This window comes from Chlorocebus sabaeus, chromosome 8, assembly GCF_047675955.1.
Source record: "Chlorocebus sabaeus isolate Y175 chromosome 8, mChlSab1.0.hap1, whole genome shotgun sequence".
NCBI lineage: Eukaryota > Metazoa > Chordata > Mammalia > Primates > Cercopithecidae > Chlorocebus > Chlorocebus sabaeus.
Window position 1 is genome coordinate 37,601,714 of NC_132911.1, and position 20,086 is coordinate 37,621,799.

A 20,086-nucleotide genomic window follows, 5' to 3' on the forward strand; every position below is an offset into this window, starting at 1 on the left:
TTGGCTCACAGGTCGAGGACCTCTGGACTTGACTCTGGGTTTGGATTTTAAGCAATGCCATCATGGGAGGACTCAGTTCTCCAAATGAGCGCTCACTCCTCTGGGAACACTAGGAGCTCACACGACCAAACACCAGTGCAGAGCTGGAGACGACTCCCAAGCCAGAGGGGGCCCAGGAAGACATAGCTGTGACAGCAGGTGCAGGGGGCAAGGGCTCTCCTTCCAGGGCAGCAGGTCGAGGTCCAGCCCAACTGTCTGCTCCTGCCAAAGCTGTGCTCAGAAGGACTCGGTGAGCAGGTGGATGCAGAGGACACCCAGGGACTCCAGTTCACATCGCTTCATACTTGAGAAATATGCGGAGTCAGAGCCAGGTGCCATCATGCCCCGTCCTCACCCGTGGCCATCTAGGCACGCCCTTGGGTACACAGCGGCCTGTCCCAGAGCTGAGTGTTCTGCTCCTGAGGAGAGCACACACCCTGTGGAGTCACTGTGCTTTATCAGCATTTGTGATCTGGGGCCCCTGCCAGCCCAAGCAGCCTGAACCAGGAGGACACGCAAGATAAAGCTTCAATGAAAAGTCACACGCTGTTCAAGTCCCCAGTAAGGAAAAAAAAAAAGTGACTTTTCCTGAAATCTGTAGCCTGAGATTTCCATGTTTAAAGAATCAAGATGATTTTGCTGGCAGAGTTCTGAGGCAGGAATAGCTTTATTGTCCTGAGGGTCTAACGGTCTCACTGTCTACCAGGAAGGCCAAGAGACTACCTTCTCCAAGAAGAATCAACACTCGCTCCTCAGTGACATGATAGAAGCCCCAGTTCAGTCCAGTGACGCAAACTGCCTGGACACGAGCCAGAAGTCAAAGGAGGGATCCCAGCCCTCCCATCCTGGCCAGGAACAAACGCACGATGATGGCGGTACTAACTTAGACACACAACACCAATGTTTCCATAGACAGAGTGAGTTCAACCCCATACAGGCTGCACATTCAGAGGCGAGACACTGGACTGCTTTTCCAAAACCTGCTTCTCCCCTAATCTTTGTTTTTTAAAACTTTGAAGGCATGCATTCATAGCACACCTTCTCTGGACCTCAGTCACCGTAGATGTGACTTCCAAAACAATATTTCATTGAAAAGTTGCATGTCTGGAAAAAAGCCCTAGAGATTGGTTGTACAACAATGTGAATGTACTTAATGCCTTTTTCCCCCCCCCCCATAGAGACGGGGTCTCGCTATGTTGCCTAGGCTGGTCTCAAACCCAAGCTCAAGTGATCCTCCCACCATGGCCTCCCAAAGTGCTGTGATTACAGGCATGAGCCTCCACACCCAGCCTTACATTTTATATCAAGAAAAAAGAGTCACCTTTGTAAATCATGGCAAAGAGTATGTCCTCAAGGGATTTTAGATTATACTTCTGTCATATAAGGATCTTATTTATTTATTTATTTATTTAAAGTCGGAATACATAAGATATTCTGCATGGAATTTGAAAGAGAGAGGGATACAGAGGCTGACACCTGTAGGGTGTCCTATAATTAATTCCAACACCTAACATTTGGGTCTCTTTATTTTTCCTGGGATTCTTTTTCTTTCTTTTTTTGAGACCGTCTCACTGTGACGCCCAGGCTGGAGTGCAGTGACACGATCTCGGCTCACTGCAACCTCTGCCTCCCAGGTTCAAGTGATTCTCCTGCCTCAGCCTCCCGAGTAGCTGGGATTACAGGCACCTGCCACCACATCCAGCTAATTTTTGTATTTTTAGTAGAGATAGGGTTCTACCATGTTGACCAGGCTGGTCTTGAACTCCTGACCTCAAGTGATCCTCCCGCCTCAGTCACCCAAAGTGCTGGGATTACAGGCATGAACCACTGAGCCTGGCCTTCCTGGGGTTCTTGATGATATGTTTTATAATGTCAGCCTCATACAAAGTAATAGTTTTACAGCTTTGTACTATTTAGTAAGCATTTTTTCCATCATAACATTTTAGCAAAACTTGCTTTTCTAGTGGATGCTTAAAATCCCATTATATTTTAACTATTCCTCTATTGCTGGATATTTATGTTGTTTTCAATTTGTACAATTATATATAACATTTTAATCAAAATGCATGAACATAAATCTTTGGCCATATCTCTAAGTACTTCCTTAAGATAAATGCCTAGAATTGAAAATGTGTACACACTGTTTTTTTTTTTTTTTTGAGACGGAGTCTTGCTCTGTCGCCCGGGCTGGACTGCAGTGGCCGGATCTCAGCTCACTGCAAGCTCCGCCTCCCGGGTTTACGCCATTCTCCTGCCTCAGCCTCCCGAGTAGCTGGGACTACAGGCGCCCGCCACCTCGCCCGGCTAGTTTTTTGTATTTTTAGTAGAGACGGGGTTTCACCAGGTTAGCCAGGATGGTCTCGATCTCCTGACCTCGTGATCCGCCCGTCTCGGCCTCCCAAAGTGCTGGGATTACAGGCTTGAGCCACCGCGCCCGGCCTGTACACACTTAAGGTATTTCATACGAACCATCAAACAGCTATTTAATTTGGATTATGTAATTCAAAGGGAAAAAGGATATAAAGGACTTTAAAATCATTAGAAGAGCCTAGTTTTACGATATTAAAAAATTATAAAACAGGGCCAGGCATGGTGGCTCACATCTGTAATCCTAGCACTTTGGGAGGCTGAAGCAGGTGGATCATGAGGTCAGGAGTTCGAGACCAACCTGGCCAACATGGTGAAACCTCGTCTCTACTAAAAATACAAAAAATTATCCAGGCATGGTGGTGGGCACCTGTAGTCCCAGCTACTCGGGAGGCTTAGGCAGAAGAATCGCTTGAACCCGGGAGGTGGAGGTTGCAGTGAGCCAAGATCGTGCCACTGCACTTGAGTATGGGCAACAGTGCAAGATCCTGCCTCAAAAAAAAAAAAAAAAAAAAAAAAAAAAAAAAAAAAATCATAAAATAATCCAGCATCATAAAAAGTGAGTAATGGCCTTGAAGAAAAAGCACAGAGAAAATACCCATAAATGCAAGGAAGAATGGTGCCCACTGTCATGTATTTCTCACCAGGATTCTTAGCCTGGACTTTTCCTTTTACGTAGTTGTGATAATGACATACATTCAAATGTGCATCCAACTTTTTCCATATCACAGATGATTTTTGGATCTAGTTGGCTTTATTTTAAAACGGAAATGTTAAAGCCACCTGGGTAAATAAGACACTCCCAGTTATAAATCATCTATAAAGGATGGAGGCCCTAAAACAACCACCAAGAAAAGAAAAAAAAAAAAATCACTGTAGTAATGATCCAGCTAGCTTTTCATAACTTTAGCTATGCAATTTCTTTCCCTTAAACCTCTCTTACTTTGCAACATTCCAAAGAGTAGGTATCTTTATAAATACTGTCTTATCCCTTAACACAAAACATCTATCATGCGGCAGGCCAATAGCAGAGTCTCCAGGAAATGTCCCGTATTTACCCAGAATGTTTACTAGGCATGGTCCAGAACCAAGAGATGTGTTGCAGGCAGGCAGCAGGGCGGCAGTCAGGCTTACAAATCATGAGCAAAATAAGCAGCAGTTGCCTTTGTTTTGAGCTAAGTTATTCTCTTAGGGCCAGGAGATAAGCCATTGAATTAAATGAGCTTTGAAGAGGAAATAAAATGGTAGCCAAAGGTCTTGCTAACTTCCCAGAAACAAGGTGTTTGTTTCTCTTTGGAGCCACACTGCATTCCACAGTAAAAGGAAGATGGATGGGAAGCTGCTGAATGACTCTAATTTTCATTGCTGTCCTTTTATCCCATTTCCTGATAAATATCATTAACTCCAGGAAGACAAGTGCTGCCTCTTCTATCTGCAACAACCACACAGAAGCCAGGCAAGCTGGTTCACATATTGTACATTTTTAGGCTAAGGCTGAAATGTAGTAGGTACACAGTTCTGGCTGTGGCTGATAATTTTGAGACCAATGCTTACCACCTGCCCTGTCAATGTGTTCTACAAAGAAAGAGTGGGGGCCAGGCACAGTGGCTCACACCTGTAATCCCAACACTTTGGGAGGCCAAGGCGGGTGGATCACCTGAGGTCAGGAGTTCGAGACCAGCCTGACCGACATGGTAGAACCCCGTCTCTACCAAAAATACAAAAAAATTAACTGGGTGTGGTGGTGCATGCCTGTAATCCCAGCTACTTGGGAGGCTGAGGTTTAAGAATTGCTTGAACCTGGGAGGTGGAGGTTGCAGTGAGCTGAGATCGCACCATTGCACTCCAGCCTGGTCAACCAGAGGGAAAATCCATCAAGAAAAAAAAAGGAAGGAAGGAAGTAAGGAAGGAAGGGAGGGAAGGAGGGAGGGAAGGAGGAAGGGAGGGAGGGAGGGAGGGAAGAAAAGGAAGAAAGGAAGGGAAAAAAAAAGCGGGGGCAAGAAAGAACATGCTAACTTGTTTTCAGCAATCATCAGTTATGATTACTTGGCTTCTTTTACCAAAAATTTGGACCTCCAGCTTCCTGTGAACCTTTATCCCAGCTCTTACTGGTAGATGTGCAGTGAAGCCAGAGGGAATAACAAGTACCCAGCACTCGAAAAACACTTTCAGCCAAGCATGGTGGCGCATCTGTAGTCCTGGCTACTTGGGAGGCTGAGGTAGGAGGATCACTTGAGCCCAGGAGTTCGGGGCTGCGATAAGCTATGATTGCACGTGTGAATAGCCATTACCCGCCAGCCTAGGAAACAGAGCAAGACCCCATCTCCATTAAAAAATAAAACAAAGCTAGGCATGATGGCTCATCCCTATAATCCCAGCACTTTTGGAGGCCAAGGCTGGTGGATCACTTGAGGTCAGGAGTTCGAGACCAGCCTGGCTAACATGGCAAAACCCCATCTCTACTAAAAATACAAGAATTAGCTAGGCATGGTGGCAGGTGCTTATAATCCCAGCTACTCTGGAGGCTGAGATAGGAGAATTGCTTGAACCCGGGAGGTGGAGGTTGCGGTGAGCCAAGATGGCGCCATTGCACTCCATCTTAGGTGACAAGAGCAAAACTCTGTCTCAAAAAAAACAAAAAAAAAAAAAAAAAAAAAAAGAAAACTATTCAATATCCAGAGTCCCTGGGACTGTAAAATCTAGAATGAAATTTTAGCTGCTCTGAACTAAAATAAAAATAAAGTGTATTTCTATAGACTGCAGTTCCTAGTGTCAGTTGGGAAGTCCCTCTCTACATATTTGAAATACAACATATCCTGCCCACTAAAGGTCACCAATCCCTCAGTAAATCATTCTCTTCTAGTCCAGATAATGAGTTGAAGACCAGGGATTTGCAGCAAGGCAGTATTCTAAATCCTTGATTCTAGAACCAGAAAGGGCAGGATGAAGACACTCCCAGGCAGAGTTCATCTGGGAGGCTGGTTTTGTTTTGTGGGGAGTTGTTTTTTAATATGAGCCCACACTTTTCAAAGAGTAGAGACCCTCCAAATGAGCAAGATACTTCCTGGAAATTTAGCTTAAGGAAATCATCTAAAAGAGGAGAAAAAGTTCCATATAGAAAATTATTGACTATAGTGTTAATTCATACTGAAAAACAGAAAACAGGCTGGGCATTGTGCCTCACACCTGTATCCCAGCACTTTGGGGGCCCAAAGCAGGTAGGTGGATCACTTGAGCCCAGGAGTTCAAGACCAGCCTGAGCAACATGGTGAAACCCCATCTCTACAAAAAATACATAAATTAGGCCAGGCGCGGTGGCTCACGCTTATAATCCCAGCACTTTGGGAGGCCGAGGCGGGCAGATCACGAGGTCAGGAGATCGAGACCATCCTGGCTAACAGGTGAAACCCCGTCTCTACTAAAAAAAATACAAAAAATTAGCTGGGTGTGGTAGCAGGCGCCTGTAGTCCCAGCTACTTGGGAGGCTGAAGCAGGAGAATGGCGTTAACCCGGGAGGCGGAGCTTGCAGTGAGCAGAGACAACGGGCCACTGCATTCCAGCCTGAGCGACAAAGCGAGACTCCGTCTCAAAAAAAAAAAAACAAAAAAAAAAAACATAAATCAGCCAGGCGTGGTAGCGCTTGCCTGTAGTCCCAGCTACTTGGAAGGCTGAGGTAGGAGGTTTAATAGGGCCCAGGTGGTCGAGGCTATGAGCCGTGATCATGCCACTCCATTCCAGCTTTGGCAACAGAGTGAGATCCTGTATCAAAAAAAAATTTCCTGATTTTGATGAATCTCCTTACTGTTAGAAATATTTAGGGGTAAAAGGAGCATGAGGTAGGCTGGGCACAGGGGCTCATTCCTGTAATCGCAGCACTTTGGAGGGCCAACGCAGGCGGATCACCTGAGGCCAGGAGTTCAAGATCAGTGTGGCCAACATAGCAAAACCCTGTCTCTACTAAAAATACAAAAATTAGCTGGGCATGGTGGCACATATCTATAGTCCCAGCTACTCAGGAGGCTGAGGCAGGAGAATTGCTCAAACCCAGGATGGGGAGGTTGCAGTGAGCCAAGATTACACCACTGCACTCCAGCGTGGGTGACAGAATGAGATTCCATCTCAAAAAAAAAAAAAAAAAAGTTCCCTGATGTCCTTATTGTTAGGAATTACACAGTTAAGTATTTAGGGTTAAAAGGAACATGAGGTACACAACTTACTTCCAAATGATTAAAAAAAAAAAATTATGCATACATCTGCATGTGTATATTCAGAAAGAGAGAAGGTCAGGCAGAGGAAGCAGAGAGGATGAGACTGATCGGCAAATGTGGTCAAATGTTAACCACTAACAAACTGGGAGGAGGGGTTTACAGGAGCTCTTTGTGCTGTTCTTGTAACTTTTTTTTAACATTTGAAATTATTCCAAATAAAGTTACCAGAAAAGTATATCTATGCAATGATTGCAATTATCAGAATTTTACATTCTTGCCAAAGGAAAGGAAACAAGAGGGAAAAAGAAAATACCTGACCTAAATGGGCCAGATTGTGGGTGACATTTTCTTCTCATTAAAAAGAAGTGCCAGGCTGGGTGTGGTGGCTCACGCCTGTAACCCCAGCACTTTGGGAGGCCAAGGTGGGAGGATCACTTGAGCCCAGGATTTCAAGACCAGCCTAGGCAACATAGCAAGACCCCATCTCTATTAAGAAGGAAAATGTTTAAATAATTTTTTTTTTTTTTTTTTAATTTTTTGAGACGGAGTCTAGCTGTGTTGCCCAGGCTGGAGTGCAGTGGCCGGATCTCAGCTCACTGCAAGCTCCGCCTCCTGGGTTTATGCCATTCTCCTGCCTCAGCCTCCTGAGTAGCTGGGACTACAGGCGCCCACCACCCCGCCCGGCTAGTTTTTTGTATTTTTTAGTAGAGACGGGGTTTCACTGTGTTAGCCAGGATGGTCTCGCTCTCCTGACCTCGTGATCCGCCTGTCTCGGCCTCCCAAAGTGCTGGGATTACAGGCTTGAGCCACCGCGCCCGGCCAATAATTTTTTTAAAAAAGAAGGACCAGTGTCAATCATGTTGCTTGAGACAAAAAAAAATTTAACAATAGCTAAACAAGTAAACAAGTATAAGGGAATAAAGTAATTATCCAGTGGAATGTCTGGGGGCTTCCAAAGTTTACTTAAAGACTCCAGATGTATGACTAAGTGGTTCCTGGCACCACCAGCTGCCCAGGGTGATGTATACGATGGTGACTATGGAAACAGGTGCTCTGTCAATCCCTAACGAATGCACCAGCTTCCCAGAAGACATACCTTCATCATGGCCTCGTTGTTCAAGTTCTCACTGATGATGGTGGCAGTTCCCAAGCTGGAGTTAGCAACCTTGGTGGTCGTTGCATTCATTGGCTTCACAGGATGAAGTCTAAAGAGAAGGGGAAAAGGATCTTTAGACCCTCCTGACATGGCAAAACTGAGCAACTGCCCACCACAAAGATGGCAGCCAGTAAGCCAGACAAGGGGCAGGTGGGTCACATGCTGCCCTCATCTCCGGGCCAACACATTCCAATGTCTCAGTGCCTGTGGAAACAAAAGTAGTCAGGACTGGGCCGCCACATGCAAGCCAGCAAAGCACGTCTTTGCCCAGATGTCCTGATATCTTCATGGGACCCTTGGTCTTGTTACAAACATCAGAACATTAAAGGCAGTCTCTTATTTTTTGAAGTCAACTAGAGCCTAGGCGTTCACCGTAAAACTTTGCAGAGGCTTCTGTCCCTCCACAGTAAAGAGAGCTCAAAACAAACATACAAGCTTCACGTTGGGCAATGCTTGAAGAAGTTTTTGACACTGCTAGATGCTACCACCGCTCAATGCCAGTTAAGAGACTCAATGCCAGTCTCTTATTCTGAGACTGTTAAGATACTGGTGGCATTGCGTTTCTGCAATGTGAGCGCTCCAAATCTGACTGTGCAGAATAATTCCTAAGCTATATTTACAGACTGCTATTATGTTCTTGCTATAAACGCAGCAGCGTCTTGAGGTATTACCACCACAAGGGGCAGTCCTACCAGCAGGACAGTGACAGGCGAGTTGTCCTGTCAGACGTCTGTGTGGTTAGAAAGCCATAACCTCTGCAGGTAGGAAGCAAAGGGGGACATTGTTGACATTTACACAGACAATCTCCCCCATCTCTCACCTGTGCTTGGCTGACCCAGTTCCAGCGCCTGGCTGAGCTGAGACTGGATGTGTCTCCGAGGGTGAGACCCAGGCCTGGAGGAGTGGCTTCCTCTTGCCAAAATTTTCAACTCTACCAGCGGAGCCCTCTGCTGTGGCTTTTTTTTGAGATTCTGCTGTGCTGGTGTGGTGAGTGTCAGAATGTGCAGAGCTGGGGAAAGAGTGTGTGGCAGGAAAGAGCTCAGAAGGGGAGGGGCTGGGTACAGGATTGTCCAGGGACGTGCCAGGAGGCGGGCTTGGACTCCCATTTCCCACCGGTTTTTCTTCCTCACCACTACTGGGGCCTGGCAGCTGTTCATCAGAGCTTGAGCTCTTGCCAAGATGTGGTTTGTGAATTCCGAACTCTGTGGTCTGCTCTGAAGGAGCTGTCACAGATGCTTTGGGTGCTTGCAGGCTGAAATCACGCAGGCCCTCCCCCAGTGCCAACCTATCTGCCTTGCCACTGGGCCCCTTTCCCCTCTCAGGACAGGGGACTACCAAGCTCAAGGACGAAGCTCCTATGTCCAGAGTTGACGACTTTGCTGTCTCTCCATCATCTTCAACCTGATCTCTGTCATCTTCAACCTGATCTATTCTTTCATCATCCGATGCGACTTCAGGAATGGAAGGAAGGCTTAAGTTCAGATCGGCCGTGACTGGAGATTTAAAATCTGAGGCCAACTGAAGGTCACTCAAGGGGTCAGACAATAAACCTTCATGGTCACTGGCTTTGCTCTGATACTGAGTCACAAGGGCATCCTCTCCCTCCATCCTAAAGAGTGGAGTGTCTTTCGCTGAGCTTGCTTCACTTGTGGGGCCTTTGGAGAAACTCTCCTCCTGGGAGGGGAGGAGGAGGTGACCCGCCGGGGAGGCTGGCACACCGCACGTCGCTGGCCCAGGTGTGGTCACCGATTCCCTCTCTGAGTCCTCTGTGTGGGGAGACCCAGGAGGCTCTCCATCAGAGGCGTTTCCAGCAACAGCCCATGCAGGGGTCAGCTCCTGGGGACAACTGCTCTGTCCTTCCACCAGCGGGACGGCCCTCTCTACCACCTCTTCTGTGAAAAGCTGCTCAGAAAATGACACGCGCTTCTTGGTTTTCTTCTGGCCCTCACGGAGGTTCAGACCCCTCTCTTCCAGCTTCTGCATCGTGGAATCAATGGAAGGGACCAATTCTCCCACTGGAAGAGGGGGTGCTGCTTCTTCAACTGCATCCCTAGCTTTGCGCCCCACAAGAGACCCAGCCTGACTCTCCAAGTCTCTGTCTCCTCCTGCCACAAGCTCCCCAATGGGGCTCGCAGCTCCATCACTGCTGAGTGAAAGGGCAGACGGTACTTCCTGGGACTCTCCAGATGATGGGCTGTAGTCTTGTTTTTTGTGGGGGAATCTCGGAAGTTCTTCCTCTTGTCGCCCCGTTTCAGGCTGCTCCGGGAGAGACTCCTCCAACTCAAGGCTGCTGGTGTTCTTCTCTGTGCCTGTCTCACGGGTCCTGCCCATCAGAGAATTTTCTGTCCCTTTATTCGCTGGAATGGATGGCTGTTTGAAAAGTGATCCCAGGGCAGAAGAACCAGAATTTGGAACTGGTGTTAAACTCTCCGTTTGCAACTCTGCCTTAGGGAGCAAGGGTGGTTCTTCAGACTTGGCCTGGCCCCTATCTATGAGAGGACAGCTTTCCATTGGAGTGGATGTGGAAATGGGAGCTGCTATGGGAGATGAGAGAGAGGAGAAGACAGGACTCTCAGAAGACTGTGTGTCTGTACCATGTCCCAATTCAGAGGGGACAGGTGCCTGGCCAGAACTAGAAGGGAGAGGAAGAGAGGAAGCGGAGTCAGCGGGGGAAGGAAGCCTGGCTGTGGGTTGCGCCTCCGGAGACACTTCCAGTCTGCAAAAAGGACAAAATAAAATCTGCAGGTCAGTGCAGATGCATCATGAGAAACAAAGAAAATACACAAAAATCAAGTCATTCACCAGGGGAGAACGTCTTTACACGTGGGGCAGTACCTTAAGAAGTTAAAAAAGGAACACTAGCCAGGCGCAGTGGCTCACGCCTGTAATCCCAGCACTGTGGGAGGCCAAGGCAGGCGGATCACCTGAAGTCAGGAGTTCGAGACCAGCCCAGCCAACATGGTGAAACCTCATCTCTACTGAAAAATACAAAAATTAGTCGGGTGTGGTGGTGTGCACCTGTAGTCCCAGCTACTCTCAGGAGACTGAGGCAGGAGAATTGCTTGAACCTGGGAGGTGGAGGTTGCAGTAAGCCGAGATCGCGCCACTGCACTGCAGCCTGGGTGACAGCGGAAGACCGTCTCAAAAAAAAAAAAAAGGAACACTAACACTTAACAGACACTTTTACAACCAAGCAGATCTGTCACACAAAAGTCTGTTGCAATAGAATGAAAAGATCCCAGTAAAGATCTGGTTTCTTGTGGTGATTAACACAAGGCCCGAGCATTTGATTATTACAGGACAAAATGCACCTAAAAGTTTCAAAGTGGTTAAAGATGTTAACACAAAGCAATAGGCACAGATAAGTTCAAGAGGAACAGTGTGTATGTGTGTACGTGTGCATGTCAAAGTAAGCAGAATCTCTCAAAAAACAAATCTCTCACTCCCCAGACCACAGAAATATTGTCAGTGTCAATGTGAGTCACACAGAAAAGCAGAAGTCCCCAAGACCAGTCCCCAAGTCTCACGCTGGCTCTCACAACAAGGGGCAAAGTGGACACAGAGAACTGTCACTGTCACTCGAGAGAGGACCGTCACTGTCACTCGTCACTGTCACTGTCACTCGAGAGACCAAGGGTCTCTCATACCAGAAACCAATGCCAAAATGCAACAAGGCAGGATAACATCTGGCTCAAGGGGAAATATGAGATAAGAACTTCGTAAACACAGGAACTGCGTATACTACAACCCAAACCCAGTATTCCCAACTTGCAACACCCAGAATCTGCTACAAACCATTGCATTCCACTGAGATCTGATAAGCTGACAGAAAGGACAGACCATGCCTGCAGGGCAGTAGCTCTGGGCTAGGAAACATCACTGCAATTTGTACAGGGCAGGCCAGGCTGGCAGTAGGGACTCGTTAAAAAAAGAATTTAGACCAGCAAACCTTTGGCATGTACGGGTACTGTGACATCATGGAACCAGCAAGAGCTGGTCTAATGTAAGCCTGAAAACCACCAGTGGTGAGGTAGAAATGCCCTGCATGAGAAGAGCCAAAACTCACCGGGGCTTGACAGCTCTGGTCTGGGGAGCCCTCTGAGAGGAAATTGGAGGTTTCGGTTCAGACTTGGACTCCGGCTCAGCTTCTGGTTCTGTGATCTGCACATCTTCAAAGGGGTTCAGGGAGCTGCCCTGTCTGGAGACAACAGCTGCAGTATCTTTCTCGGATCTTCTCACAAGGTCTTCAGCAGGCCCCGACGCGTCCTCCCCGGGCTTAACCCCCATCAGCATGCCTTCCTTCTCCCTCCCCAGGACCGTGAGAGGGTTTTCACCTTCACTGCTCTTAGCCACGTCCTTCTTCCCCGTCATCAGAGACAGCAAAGAGGACCTCCTGCTCTCTGGTTTCTTGCTCTCCTTGGCTTCTTTTGCAGCCTCCGAGTTTGCGGGGGCCATGTTTTCCCTGAGGTCCCCACTGACCAGTGGGGCAGGTCGGTAGGACGGCAGGGTCATAGACTTCAAGGAGTCCTTGGTGGAAGATTCGGAGAACCGCCTGTCAGAAGACAGCCCACCTCCTTCAGCAGGCTCCTTCCAAGACCCAGCTGCCAGGTTCTCCGTAGAAGAAAACAAATGCTTCTTTCTGAAGCCCCTCGGGGATGGGGAGGAGGATGGGCTGCTGTCCTTGGTCTCACCCTTGCCTTCTGGCTGCTCCAGGTAAACATGGTTCCCATTGATGCAGACATTAGAGCGGGAAAGGACATCATTCTTAGACCGAAGGCCGCCAAGAAAGGAAAGTCCTTCCTTCTTGGGAAGGGTGAAGTTGACCTGGTTCAGTTGCTTAAGATCTGTACTCGCTGTTCTCTTGTGAGACGTGACTTTGGGAAGAAAAACAAAGAACAGAAAGGGGATAAGATGTTAAACGGGTGGTTTGCAGTGTGGGGGCATCTGTCAATGTCTAAATACATTTCCGGTTGTCACAACTTGGAGGGGGTGTGCTGCTATTGGTATCCAGCAGGTAGAGGACAAGGATGATACTGAATATCTTACAATGTATAGCACAGTCCCCCATGACAAAGGCCTATCTAGTCCAAACTGTCCACAGTGCTGAGGTTGAGAAACCCTGGATTAAACCAATGAAAAGGGCAGCAGTAGAAGGTACAGTAGCAGAATCCAGCCAGTGAGAGGGATTTAGACATTGAAATTGAAGTTCAAAATACGTAATTAACTCAGAGCTAAAGGAACCAGATTCCTTGGCTTCTGATAAGGCTATATCCCACAAGGGTTAAGTACATCACAGGAACTCAATAACTACCTGATGAATTAATGAAATATCAGAATTACTATAAGGTTTCATGGTTTTACCCTTAAAAAAAAAAACAACAAAACTTTGAAGACACTCGTTCTATTAGCTCTAAAAGCTTGTACTAACGGACATCATTTATAGAGCCAGAAACTCTGGAAAAGGAATTTATGCATTCTTAGAAACCAGAGGGTATAATCCCAGCACTTTGGGAGGCCAAGGCAGGCAGATCACTTGAGGTCAGGAGCTCAAAACTAGCCTGGCCAACATGGTGAAACCCCGACTAAAAACACAAAAATTCGCCAGGTGTGCAGGTGGGCACCTATAATCCAAGGTACTCGGGAGGCTGAGGCAGGAGAACCGCTTAAACCCAGGAGACGGAAGTTTCAGAGAGCCAAGATCGCGCCACTGCACTCCAGCCTGGGTGACAGAGCAAGACACCATCTCAAAGAAAGAAAGAAAGAAACCAGAGGGCTTAGAAATAGAGAGGGCATCTCAGCTATGGGCAGTGGTTCACACGGGTCATACCAGCCATTTGAGAGGCTGAGGAAGGAGGATTACTTGATGCCAGGAGTTTCAGACCAGCCTGGGCAACATAGTGAGACCTCATCTCTAAAAAAAAATTTTTTTTAATTAGCCAGGTGTGATGGTGCACACCTGTAGTCCCAGCTCCTCAGAAGGCCAAGGTGGGAGGATTGCTTGAGCCCAGGAGTTGGAGGCTGTGGTAAGCTATGATCGTGCCACTGCACTCCAGCCTGGCAATAGAGCAAGACCCTGTCTCTAAAACAAATAAACAAAAAATATTTTTTTTTTTTTTTGAGACAGAGTCTCACTCTGTCGCCCAGGCTGGAGTGCAGTGACACAATCTCGGTTCACTGCAAGGTCCACCTCCTGGGTTCACGCCATTCTCCTGACTCAGCCTCCTGAGTTGTTGGGGCTACAGGCGCCCACCACCACGCCTGGCTAATTTTTTTTTTGTATTTTTAGTAGAGACGGGGTTTCACCGTGTTAGCCAGGATGGTCTCGATCTCCTGACCTCGTCATCCACCCGCCTCGGTCTCCCAAAGTGCTGGGATTACAGGCATGAGCCAACAAAAAATATTTTTAAAAAAGAAACAGATAGGGCTTTTTTTTTTTTTTGAGACAGAGTCTCACTCTGTTACCCAGGCTGGAGTGCAGTGGCACGATCACAGCTTACTGCAGCCTCTACTTCCTGAGCTCAAGCAATCCTCCCAGCCTAGCCTCCTGAGTAGCTGGGACTACAGGAGTGTGTCATCACATCTGGCTAATTTTTGTACTTTTTGTAGAGACAGGGTTTCACCATGTTGCCCAGGCTAGTCTCAAACTCCAGGGCTCAAGCGATCTGCCTGCCTCGGCCTCCCAAAGTGCTGGGATTACAGGCGTGAGCCACCATGCCTGGTTTGAGAGAGGGCATCTTAAACCACCACTATCATCACCACCATCACCATGATTTTGTAACTGAGGAATTGAATTAAACTCTTTCTCTTAAGATTTGTCTGTTTCTTCTCTCTCAGAATGAAGCATGGTAAGTGGAAGAAGAGATGTCAGGAAGTGGAAGCAGGAAGAGGCAGAAACTCACCATCCAAGGCTGAGGAGGACTCGTCCTCATTGTCGTCTTCATCCCACTGGGACTGAAAGTCTCCGGGACGAAGCAGCACTTTTTCTGGCTTTGAAGTCGGCAGGACAGACATGGACTGGGAAAGAGGCGTCTTCTGCAAATTCGACTTGGAAAATAAGGTCTTGATCTTCGATTTCTTTTTCTTGTCTTTGCCCACAGACTCATCATCACTGTCGACCGAAGGCGTCGTGCTAGGGATGATGGCTGAGGCGGTGTCTGACCCGCTGTCCTTATTCTTCCCCTTGATCTTGTCCTTCAGTTTTCCAAATGGATTCCGAGACTTGTCTTTCATAGAAAGGTCAAACATGCTGGCAGTCATGTTGTTTCTCATAAACTGAATGTCAACCTCAATTTCTCCTCGCTCCTTGTCCTTCTTTCCTGGTTTGGATTTCAACTTATACCACCTGAAAGGAGAAAGGCCGAGGAGTTACTTTTGAATGGAAGCAACTGCAACAATGTTCATAATTCCCATGAACTGGCCTCTCCTCTTTGCTACCAGCAGCCTCTTCAATGCATGCATTCTCACACTTTCTCTTTGGGAAAGCAGAATGAGAGCAGAATGGTTTTTGTTTGTTTGTTTGTTTTTTGACACAGAGTCTTGCTCTGTCACCCAGGCTGGAGTGCAATGGAGTGATCTCGGCTCACTGCAGCCTCTGCCTCCCGGGTTCAAGTGATTCTCCTGCCTCAGCCTCCTGAGCAGCTGAGATTACAGGAGCTCGTCACCATGTCCGGCTAATTTTTGTATTTTTAGTAGAGACGGGGTTTCACCATGTTAGCTAGGCTGGACTCGAACTCCTGACCTCAGGTGATCTGCCTGCCTCAGCCTCCCAAAATGTTGGGATTACAGGCGTGAGCCACTGCGCCTGGCTGACAGCAGAATTTGCACTTTTTTTTTTTTTTGAAACGGAGTCGCACTCTGTGGCCCAGGCTGGAGTGCAGTGGTGCGATCTCGGCTCACTGCAAGCTCCGCCTCCCAGGTTCATGCCATTCTCCTACCTCAGCCTCCCCGGTAGTTGGGACTACAGGTGCCCGCCACCACGCCCGGCTGATGTTTTTTTTTTTTTTTTTGTATTTTTTTTAGTAGAGACGGGGTTTCACCATGTTAGCCAGGATGGTCTCGATCTCCTGACCTCATGATCCGCCCTCCTCGGTCTCCCAGAGTGCTGAGATTACAGGCATGAGCCACCGCGCCCAGCCTGCACTTTTATTTCTTTTGTTTTTTATTTTGCACTTTTATTTTTGAGAAGCCATGCACTAGACAAAGATAGGATCCAGTGTTGTGCTTAGTGTATAATCACCTCAGATCCTGATTCAATAAAGAGCTCATTATAAAAATAAAGAAAAAAAAATATTCTATGGAATCACTTCCGATGACTGATGTTTTCCTTCAGTAGGGTAAAAATGCAATGATCAGGGCCGGCACGGTGGCTCACACCTGTAATCCCAGCACTTTGGGAGGCTGAGGCGGGTGGATCACAAGGTCGGGAGTTCAAGACCAACCTGGCCCATATGGTGAAACCCTGTCTGTACTAAAAATATAAAAATTTAGCCGGATGTGGTAGCAGGCGCCTGTAGTCCCAGCTAGTCGGGAGGCTGAGGCAAGAGAATCACCTGAACCTGGGAGGTGGAGGTTGCAGTGAGTCGAGATTGCACCACTGCACTCCAGCCTGGGCAACAGAGTGCGACTCCATCTCAAAAAGGATTAAAAAAAAAAGCAAAGATCATACACAAACAGCTAAGAAGGGTGGCGTGCAAATTATGTATAATTAAATCTCAGAGAAAATTGAGTTTGTAGTAAGGAATAGTCCCTGAAAAAAAAAAAAAAAAAAAGGAATAGTCCCTGGAGGGAGTAAAAAAATATATATATAAAACACAGAATTTTAAAAAATAATTTTAAAAAGGTGGGGAGGGGGTTGGGCATGGTGGCTCACACCTGTAATCCCAGAGCTTTGGGAGCCTGAGGCAGGAGGATCACTTGAGGTCAGGAATTCAAGACCAGCCTGGGCAATATTGCAAGACTGCATCTCTATAAAAAATTTTAAAAATTTGCTGGCATGGTGGTGTGCGCCTGTACTCCCAGCTACTCAACATAAGCCTAGGAATTCGAGGCTGCAGTGAGCTATCATTGCACCACTGTACTCTAGTCTGGATGACAAAGTGAGACTCTGTTTCTAAAAATAAATAAATAAAAATAAAGAATTTTTTTAAAGAGTGAAATTAGGCTAGGCATGGTGACTTACACCTGTGATACCAGCACTTTAGGAGGCCGAGGCAAGCAGATCACCTGAGGTCAGGAGCTCAAGACCAGCCTGGTCAACATGGTGAAACCCCGTCTCTACTAAAGACTAAAAATACAAAAATTAGCTGGGCATGGTGGCGAGCGCCTGTAATCCCAGCTATGCAGGAGGCTGAAGCAGGAGAATTGCTTGACCCTGGGAGGCAGAGATTGCAGTGAGCCAAGATCATGCCACTACACTCCAGCACTCCAGTACTCCAGCCTAGGCGACAGAGCCAGACTCCATCTCAAAAAAAAAAAAAAAACAGAGTGAAATCAGTCAGTTAGAAAATGACAAACACTATATGAGTCCGCTTATGTGAGGTTCCTGGGTTAGTCAAATTCATCGAGTCAGAAAGTAGAATGGCGATTGCCAGAGGAGGGGAAGGACAGAATGAGGAATTAATGTTTGATGGGTATAGAGCTTCAGTTGCGGAAAATGAAGAAGTTCTGGAGATGGATGGCGGTGATGGTCACACAACCATGTGAATTTTTTTTTTTTTTTTTTTTTTGAGACAAAGTCTCACTCTGTCACCCAGACTGGAGTGCAGTGACCGGATCTCAGCTCACTGCAAGCTCTGCCTCCCGGGTTTACGCCATTCTCCTGTCTCAGCCTCCCGAGTAGCTGGGACTACAGGCGCCCGCCACCTCGCCCGGCTAGTTTTTTGTATTTTTTAGTAGAGATGGGGTTTCACCGTGTTAGCCAGGATGGTCTCGATCTCCTGACCTCGTGATCCGCCTGTCTCAGCCTCCCAAAGTGCTGGGACTACAGGCTTGAGCCACTGCGCCCAGCCATGAATGTTCTTAATGACATTGAACTGCACACTTAAAAATGGTTAAAATGGGGCCAGGCACAGTGGCTCATGCCCGTAATCCCAGCACTTTGGGAGGCCAAGGCTGGCAGATCACTTGAGGTCAGGAGTTTGTGGCCAGCCTGACCAACATGGTGAAACCCCATCTCTACTACAAATACAAAAAATAGCTGGGGGTTGTGCCACATGCCAGTAATCTCAGCTACTCTAGAGGCTGAGGCAGGAGAATCGCTTGAACCCGGGAGGCGGAGGTTGCAGTGAGCCAAGATCACACCAGCACTGTACTCCAGCCTGGGTGACACAGCAGGACTCTGTCTCAAAAAAAAAAAAAAAAAAAAAAAGGTTAAAATGGTAAATTTAATGTTATGTATATTTTACCAGAATAAAAAAAAAAATGGGAAGTTGGAAAGGAAGCCTTCTTCCCTAGCTTAATAATCAGAAAAAGGAACATTTCGAACATTATCCAAGTATTACACTTGGTCATTTGCAACCTACTTTAAGATGTGAAAAATGACATTATACCAGTGCAACTCCACTGAGAGACAAGGTTAAGAAAAAGGAAATCTCATGGCATTCATTTTCTACTTAGGAACCCTTTACCTTTGGTGAACTGTAAGAATGTGAGCCTGGTTGGGTACAGTGGCTCACACCTGTAATCTCAGTGCTTTGGGAGGCTGAGACAGGAGGATTGGTTGGATCCAGGAGTTTGAGAACAGTATAGGCAACAAGGCAAGATCCCACTTCTCTACAAAAAAAAAAAAATTTTTTTTTTTTTTTTTGAGACAGAGTCTTGCTCTGTCTCCCCAGGCTGGAGTGCAATGGTGTGATCTTAGCTCACTGCAACCTCTGCCTCCTGGGTACAAGCAATTTTCTTGCCTCGGCCTCTCAAGTAGCTGGGACTACAGGCATATACCACAATGCCCAGCTATTCTTTGTATTTTTAGTAGAGATAGAGTTTCATCATGTTAGATAGGCTGGTCTCAAACTCCTGACCTCAAGTGATCCACCCACCTTGGCCTCCCAAAGTGCTGGGATTACAAGCATGAGCCACCAAGCATGGCTAAAAATATATTTTTTTAATTAGCTGGGTGCAATGGTGCGCACTTAATAGTCCCAGCTACTTGGGAAGTTGAGGCAGGAGGATCACTTGAATCCAGGAGTTCGAGGCTGTAGTAAGAGCTATGATTGCACCACTGCACTCCAGCCTGTGCAACAGAGTGAGACCCTATCTCTTAAAAAAAAAAATATATATATATATATATTAAAGTATATATGCACATTAGTAGCAAGACCATACAACGGAACAAATAACTCCAAATACCTGGTCTATAGCGAGCTGTCTACCAGGTCACCCTCACAAACTGAGAACTTACATTCTGATGTTCTTTTCGGTGACCTATTTAAGAGCTGAGGGTAGTGGACTTAAAGGAAATGATGGTTTTGCCCAAATGAGCACAACTTCCTCTTTCACCTTCAGCCATGGCTGGCGGCTCATTCACAGGGCAGATCCCTGCCCCCACTGCTATGGCTCCTTCTACACTTAGAGGGAAGGCGCACGGGAAAGGGGAAAGTCGAAACCTAACCTAACACCTAAACAGCACCTGTGGCATACCTGACACTACATACGCACAGAGACATCCTCATTTCAGCCTCACAAGAACGACACAGAGTAGATATTATACCCATTTTATAGATGAAGAAATTGAAGCTCAGAGGTCTGAAAATTGGCACAAGGTCTTGCAACCATTATGGGGTTGCAAATGGGATTCCAAATCAGTTTCCCCAAAGCTCCTATTCTTTTCTCTACACTAAGATTCCTGCTTCAAATTCTCTAATTTATCTTGGACGGGTCATCTTTTGTAACTTAGAGAAAGGAGGGTTCAAATTTAAATTCTTTTTGAGAAACATTTAAGCTTCTAATTTAAATGTTCAAAGATAAAAGAAGAAAGGAAGGAAACTAACATACCTTGCCATCAGTCATAAATCTAACATAGCTTGCCATCAGTCATAAATCGTTAAGATTACTTAAAGGCCAGTATACAAAGTCATCAAGAAGAACTTAAAATGAATTCACAAAATACAGCAAAGAGAGGATAAAATTACATGAGCTATAATTTTGGACCTTTAGGAGACAAATCTTTTATGGTTTTTATAACCCCAATCCACAGTTGGGCAGGCGGGGAGTGGTGGGTGTTGCAAGATGCAAGGTCTTTTTTAATTTTTTATTTTTTGCAACAGGGTCTCACTCTGTTGCCCAGGCTGGAGTGCAGTAGTGTGATCATAGCTCACTG

At 46.7% G+C, this 20,086-nt stretch overlaps 1 protein-coding gene across 2 annotated transcripts in view; it reads right to left on the reverse strand.

Annotated features, from left to right (window-relative positions):
- RAB11FIP1 (RAB11 family interacting protein 1) overlaps positions 1-20,086 on the reverse strand; it is a 42,518-nt gene that overhangs the window by 4,828 nt on the left and 17,604 nt on the right. The window contains exons 2-5 of one of the 2 annotated variants that reach the window (XM_037983603.2): positions 14,670-15,112; positions 11,837-12,644; positions 8,591-10,486; positions 7,711-7,819 (exon numbers count right to left, since the gene is read on the reverse strand). In XM_037983603.2, the coding sequence (XP_037839531.2) occupies positions 7,711-7,819; positions 8,591-10,486; positions 11,837-12,644; positions 14,670-15,112 (3,256 nt within the window). The remainder of the gene's footprint in view (positions 1-7,710; positions 7,820-8,590; positions 10,487-11,836; positions 12,645-14,669; positions 15,113-20,086) is intronic. The other variant, XM_037983604.2, reaches the window with a different exon arrangement.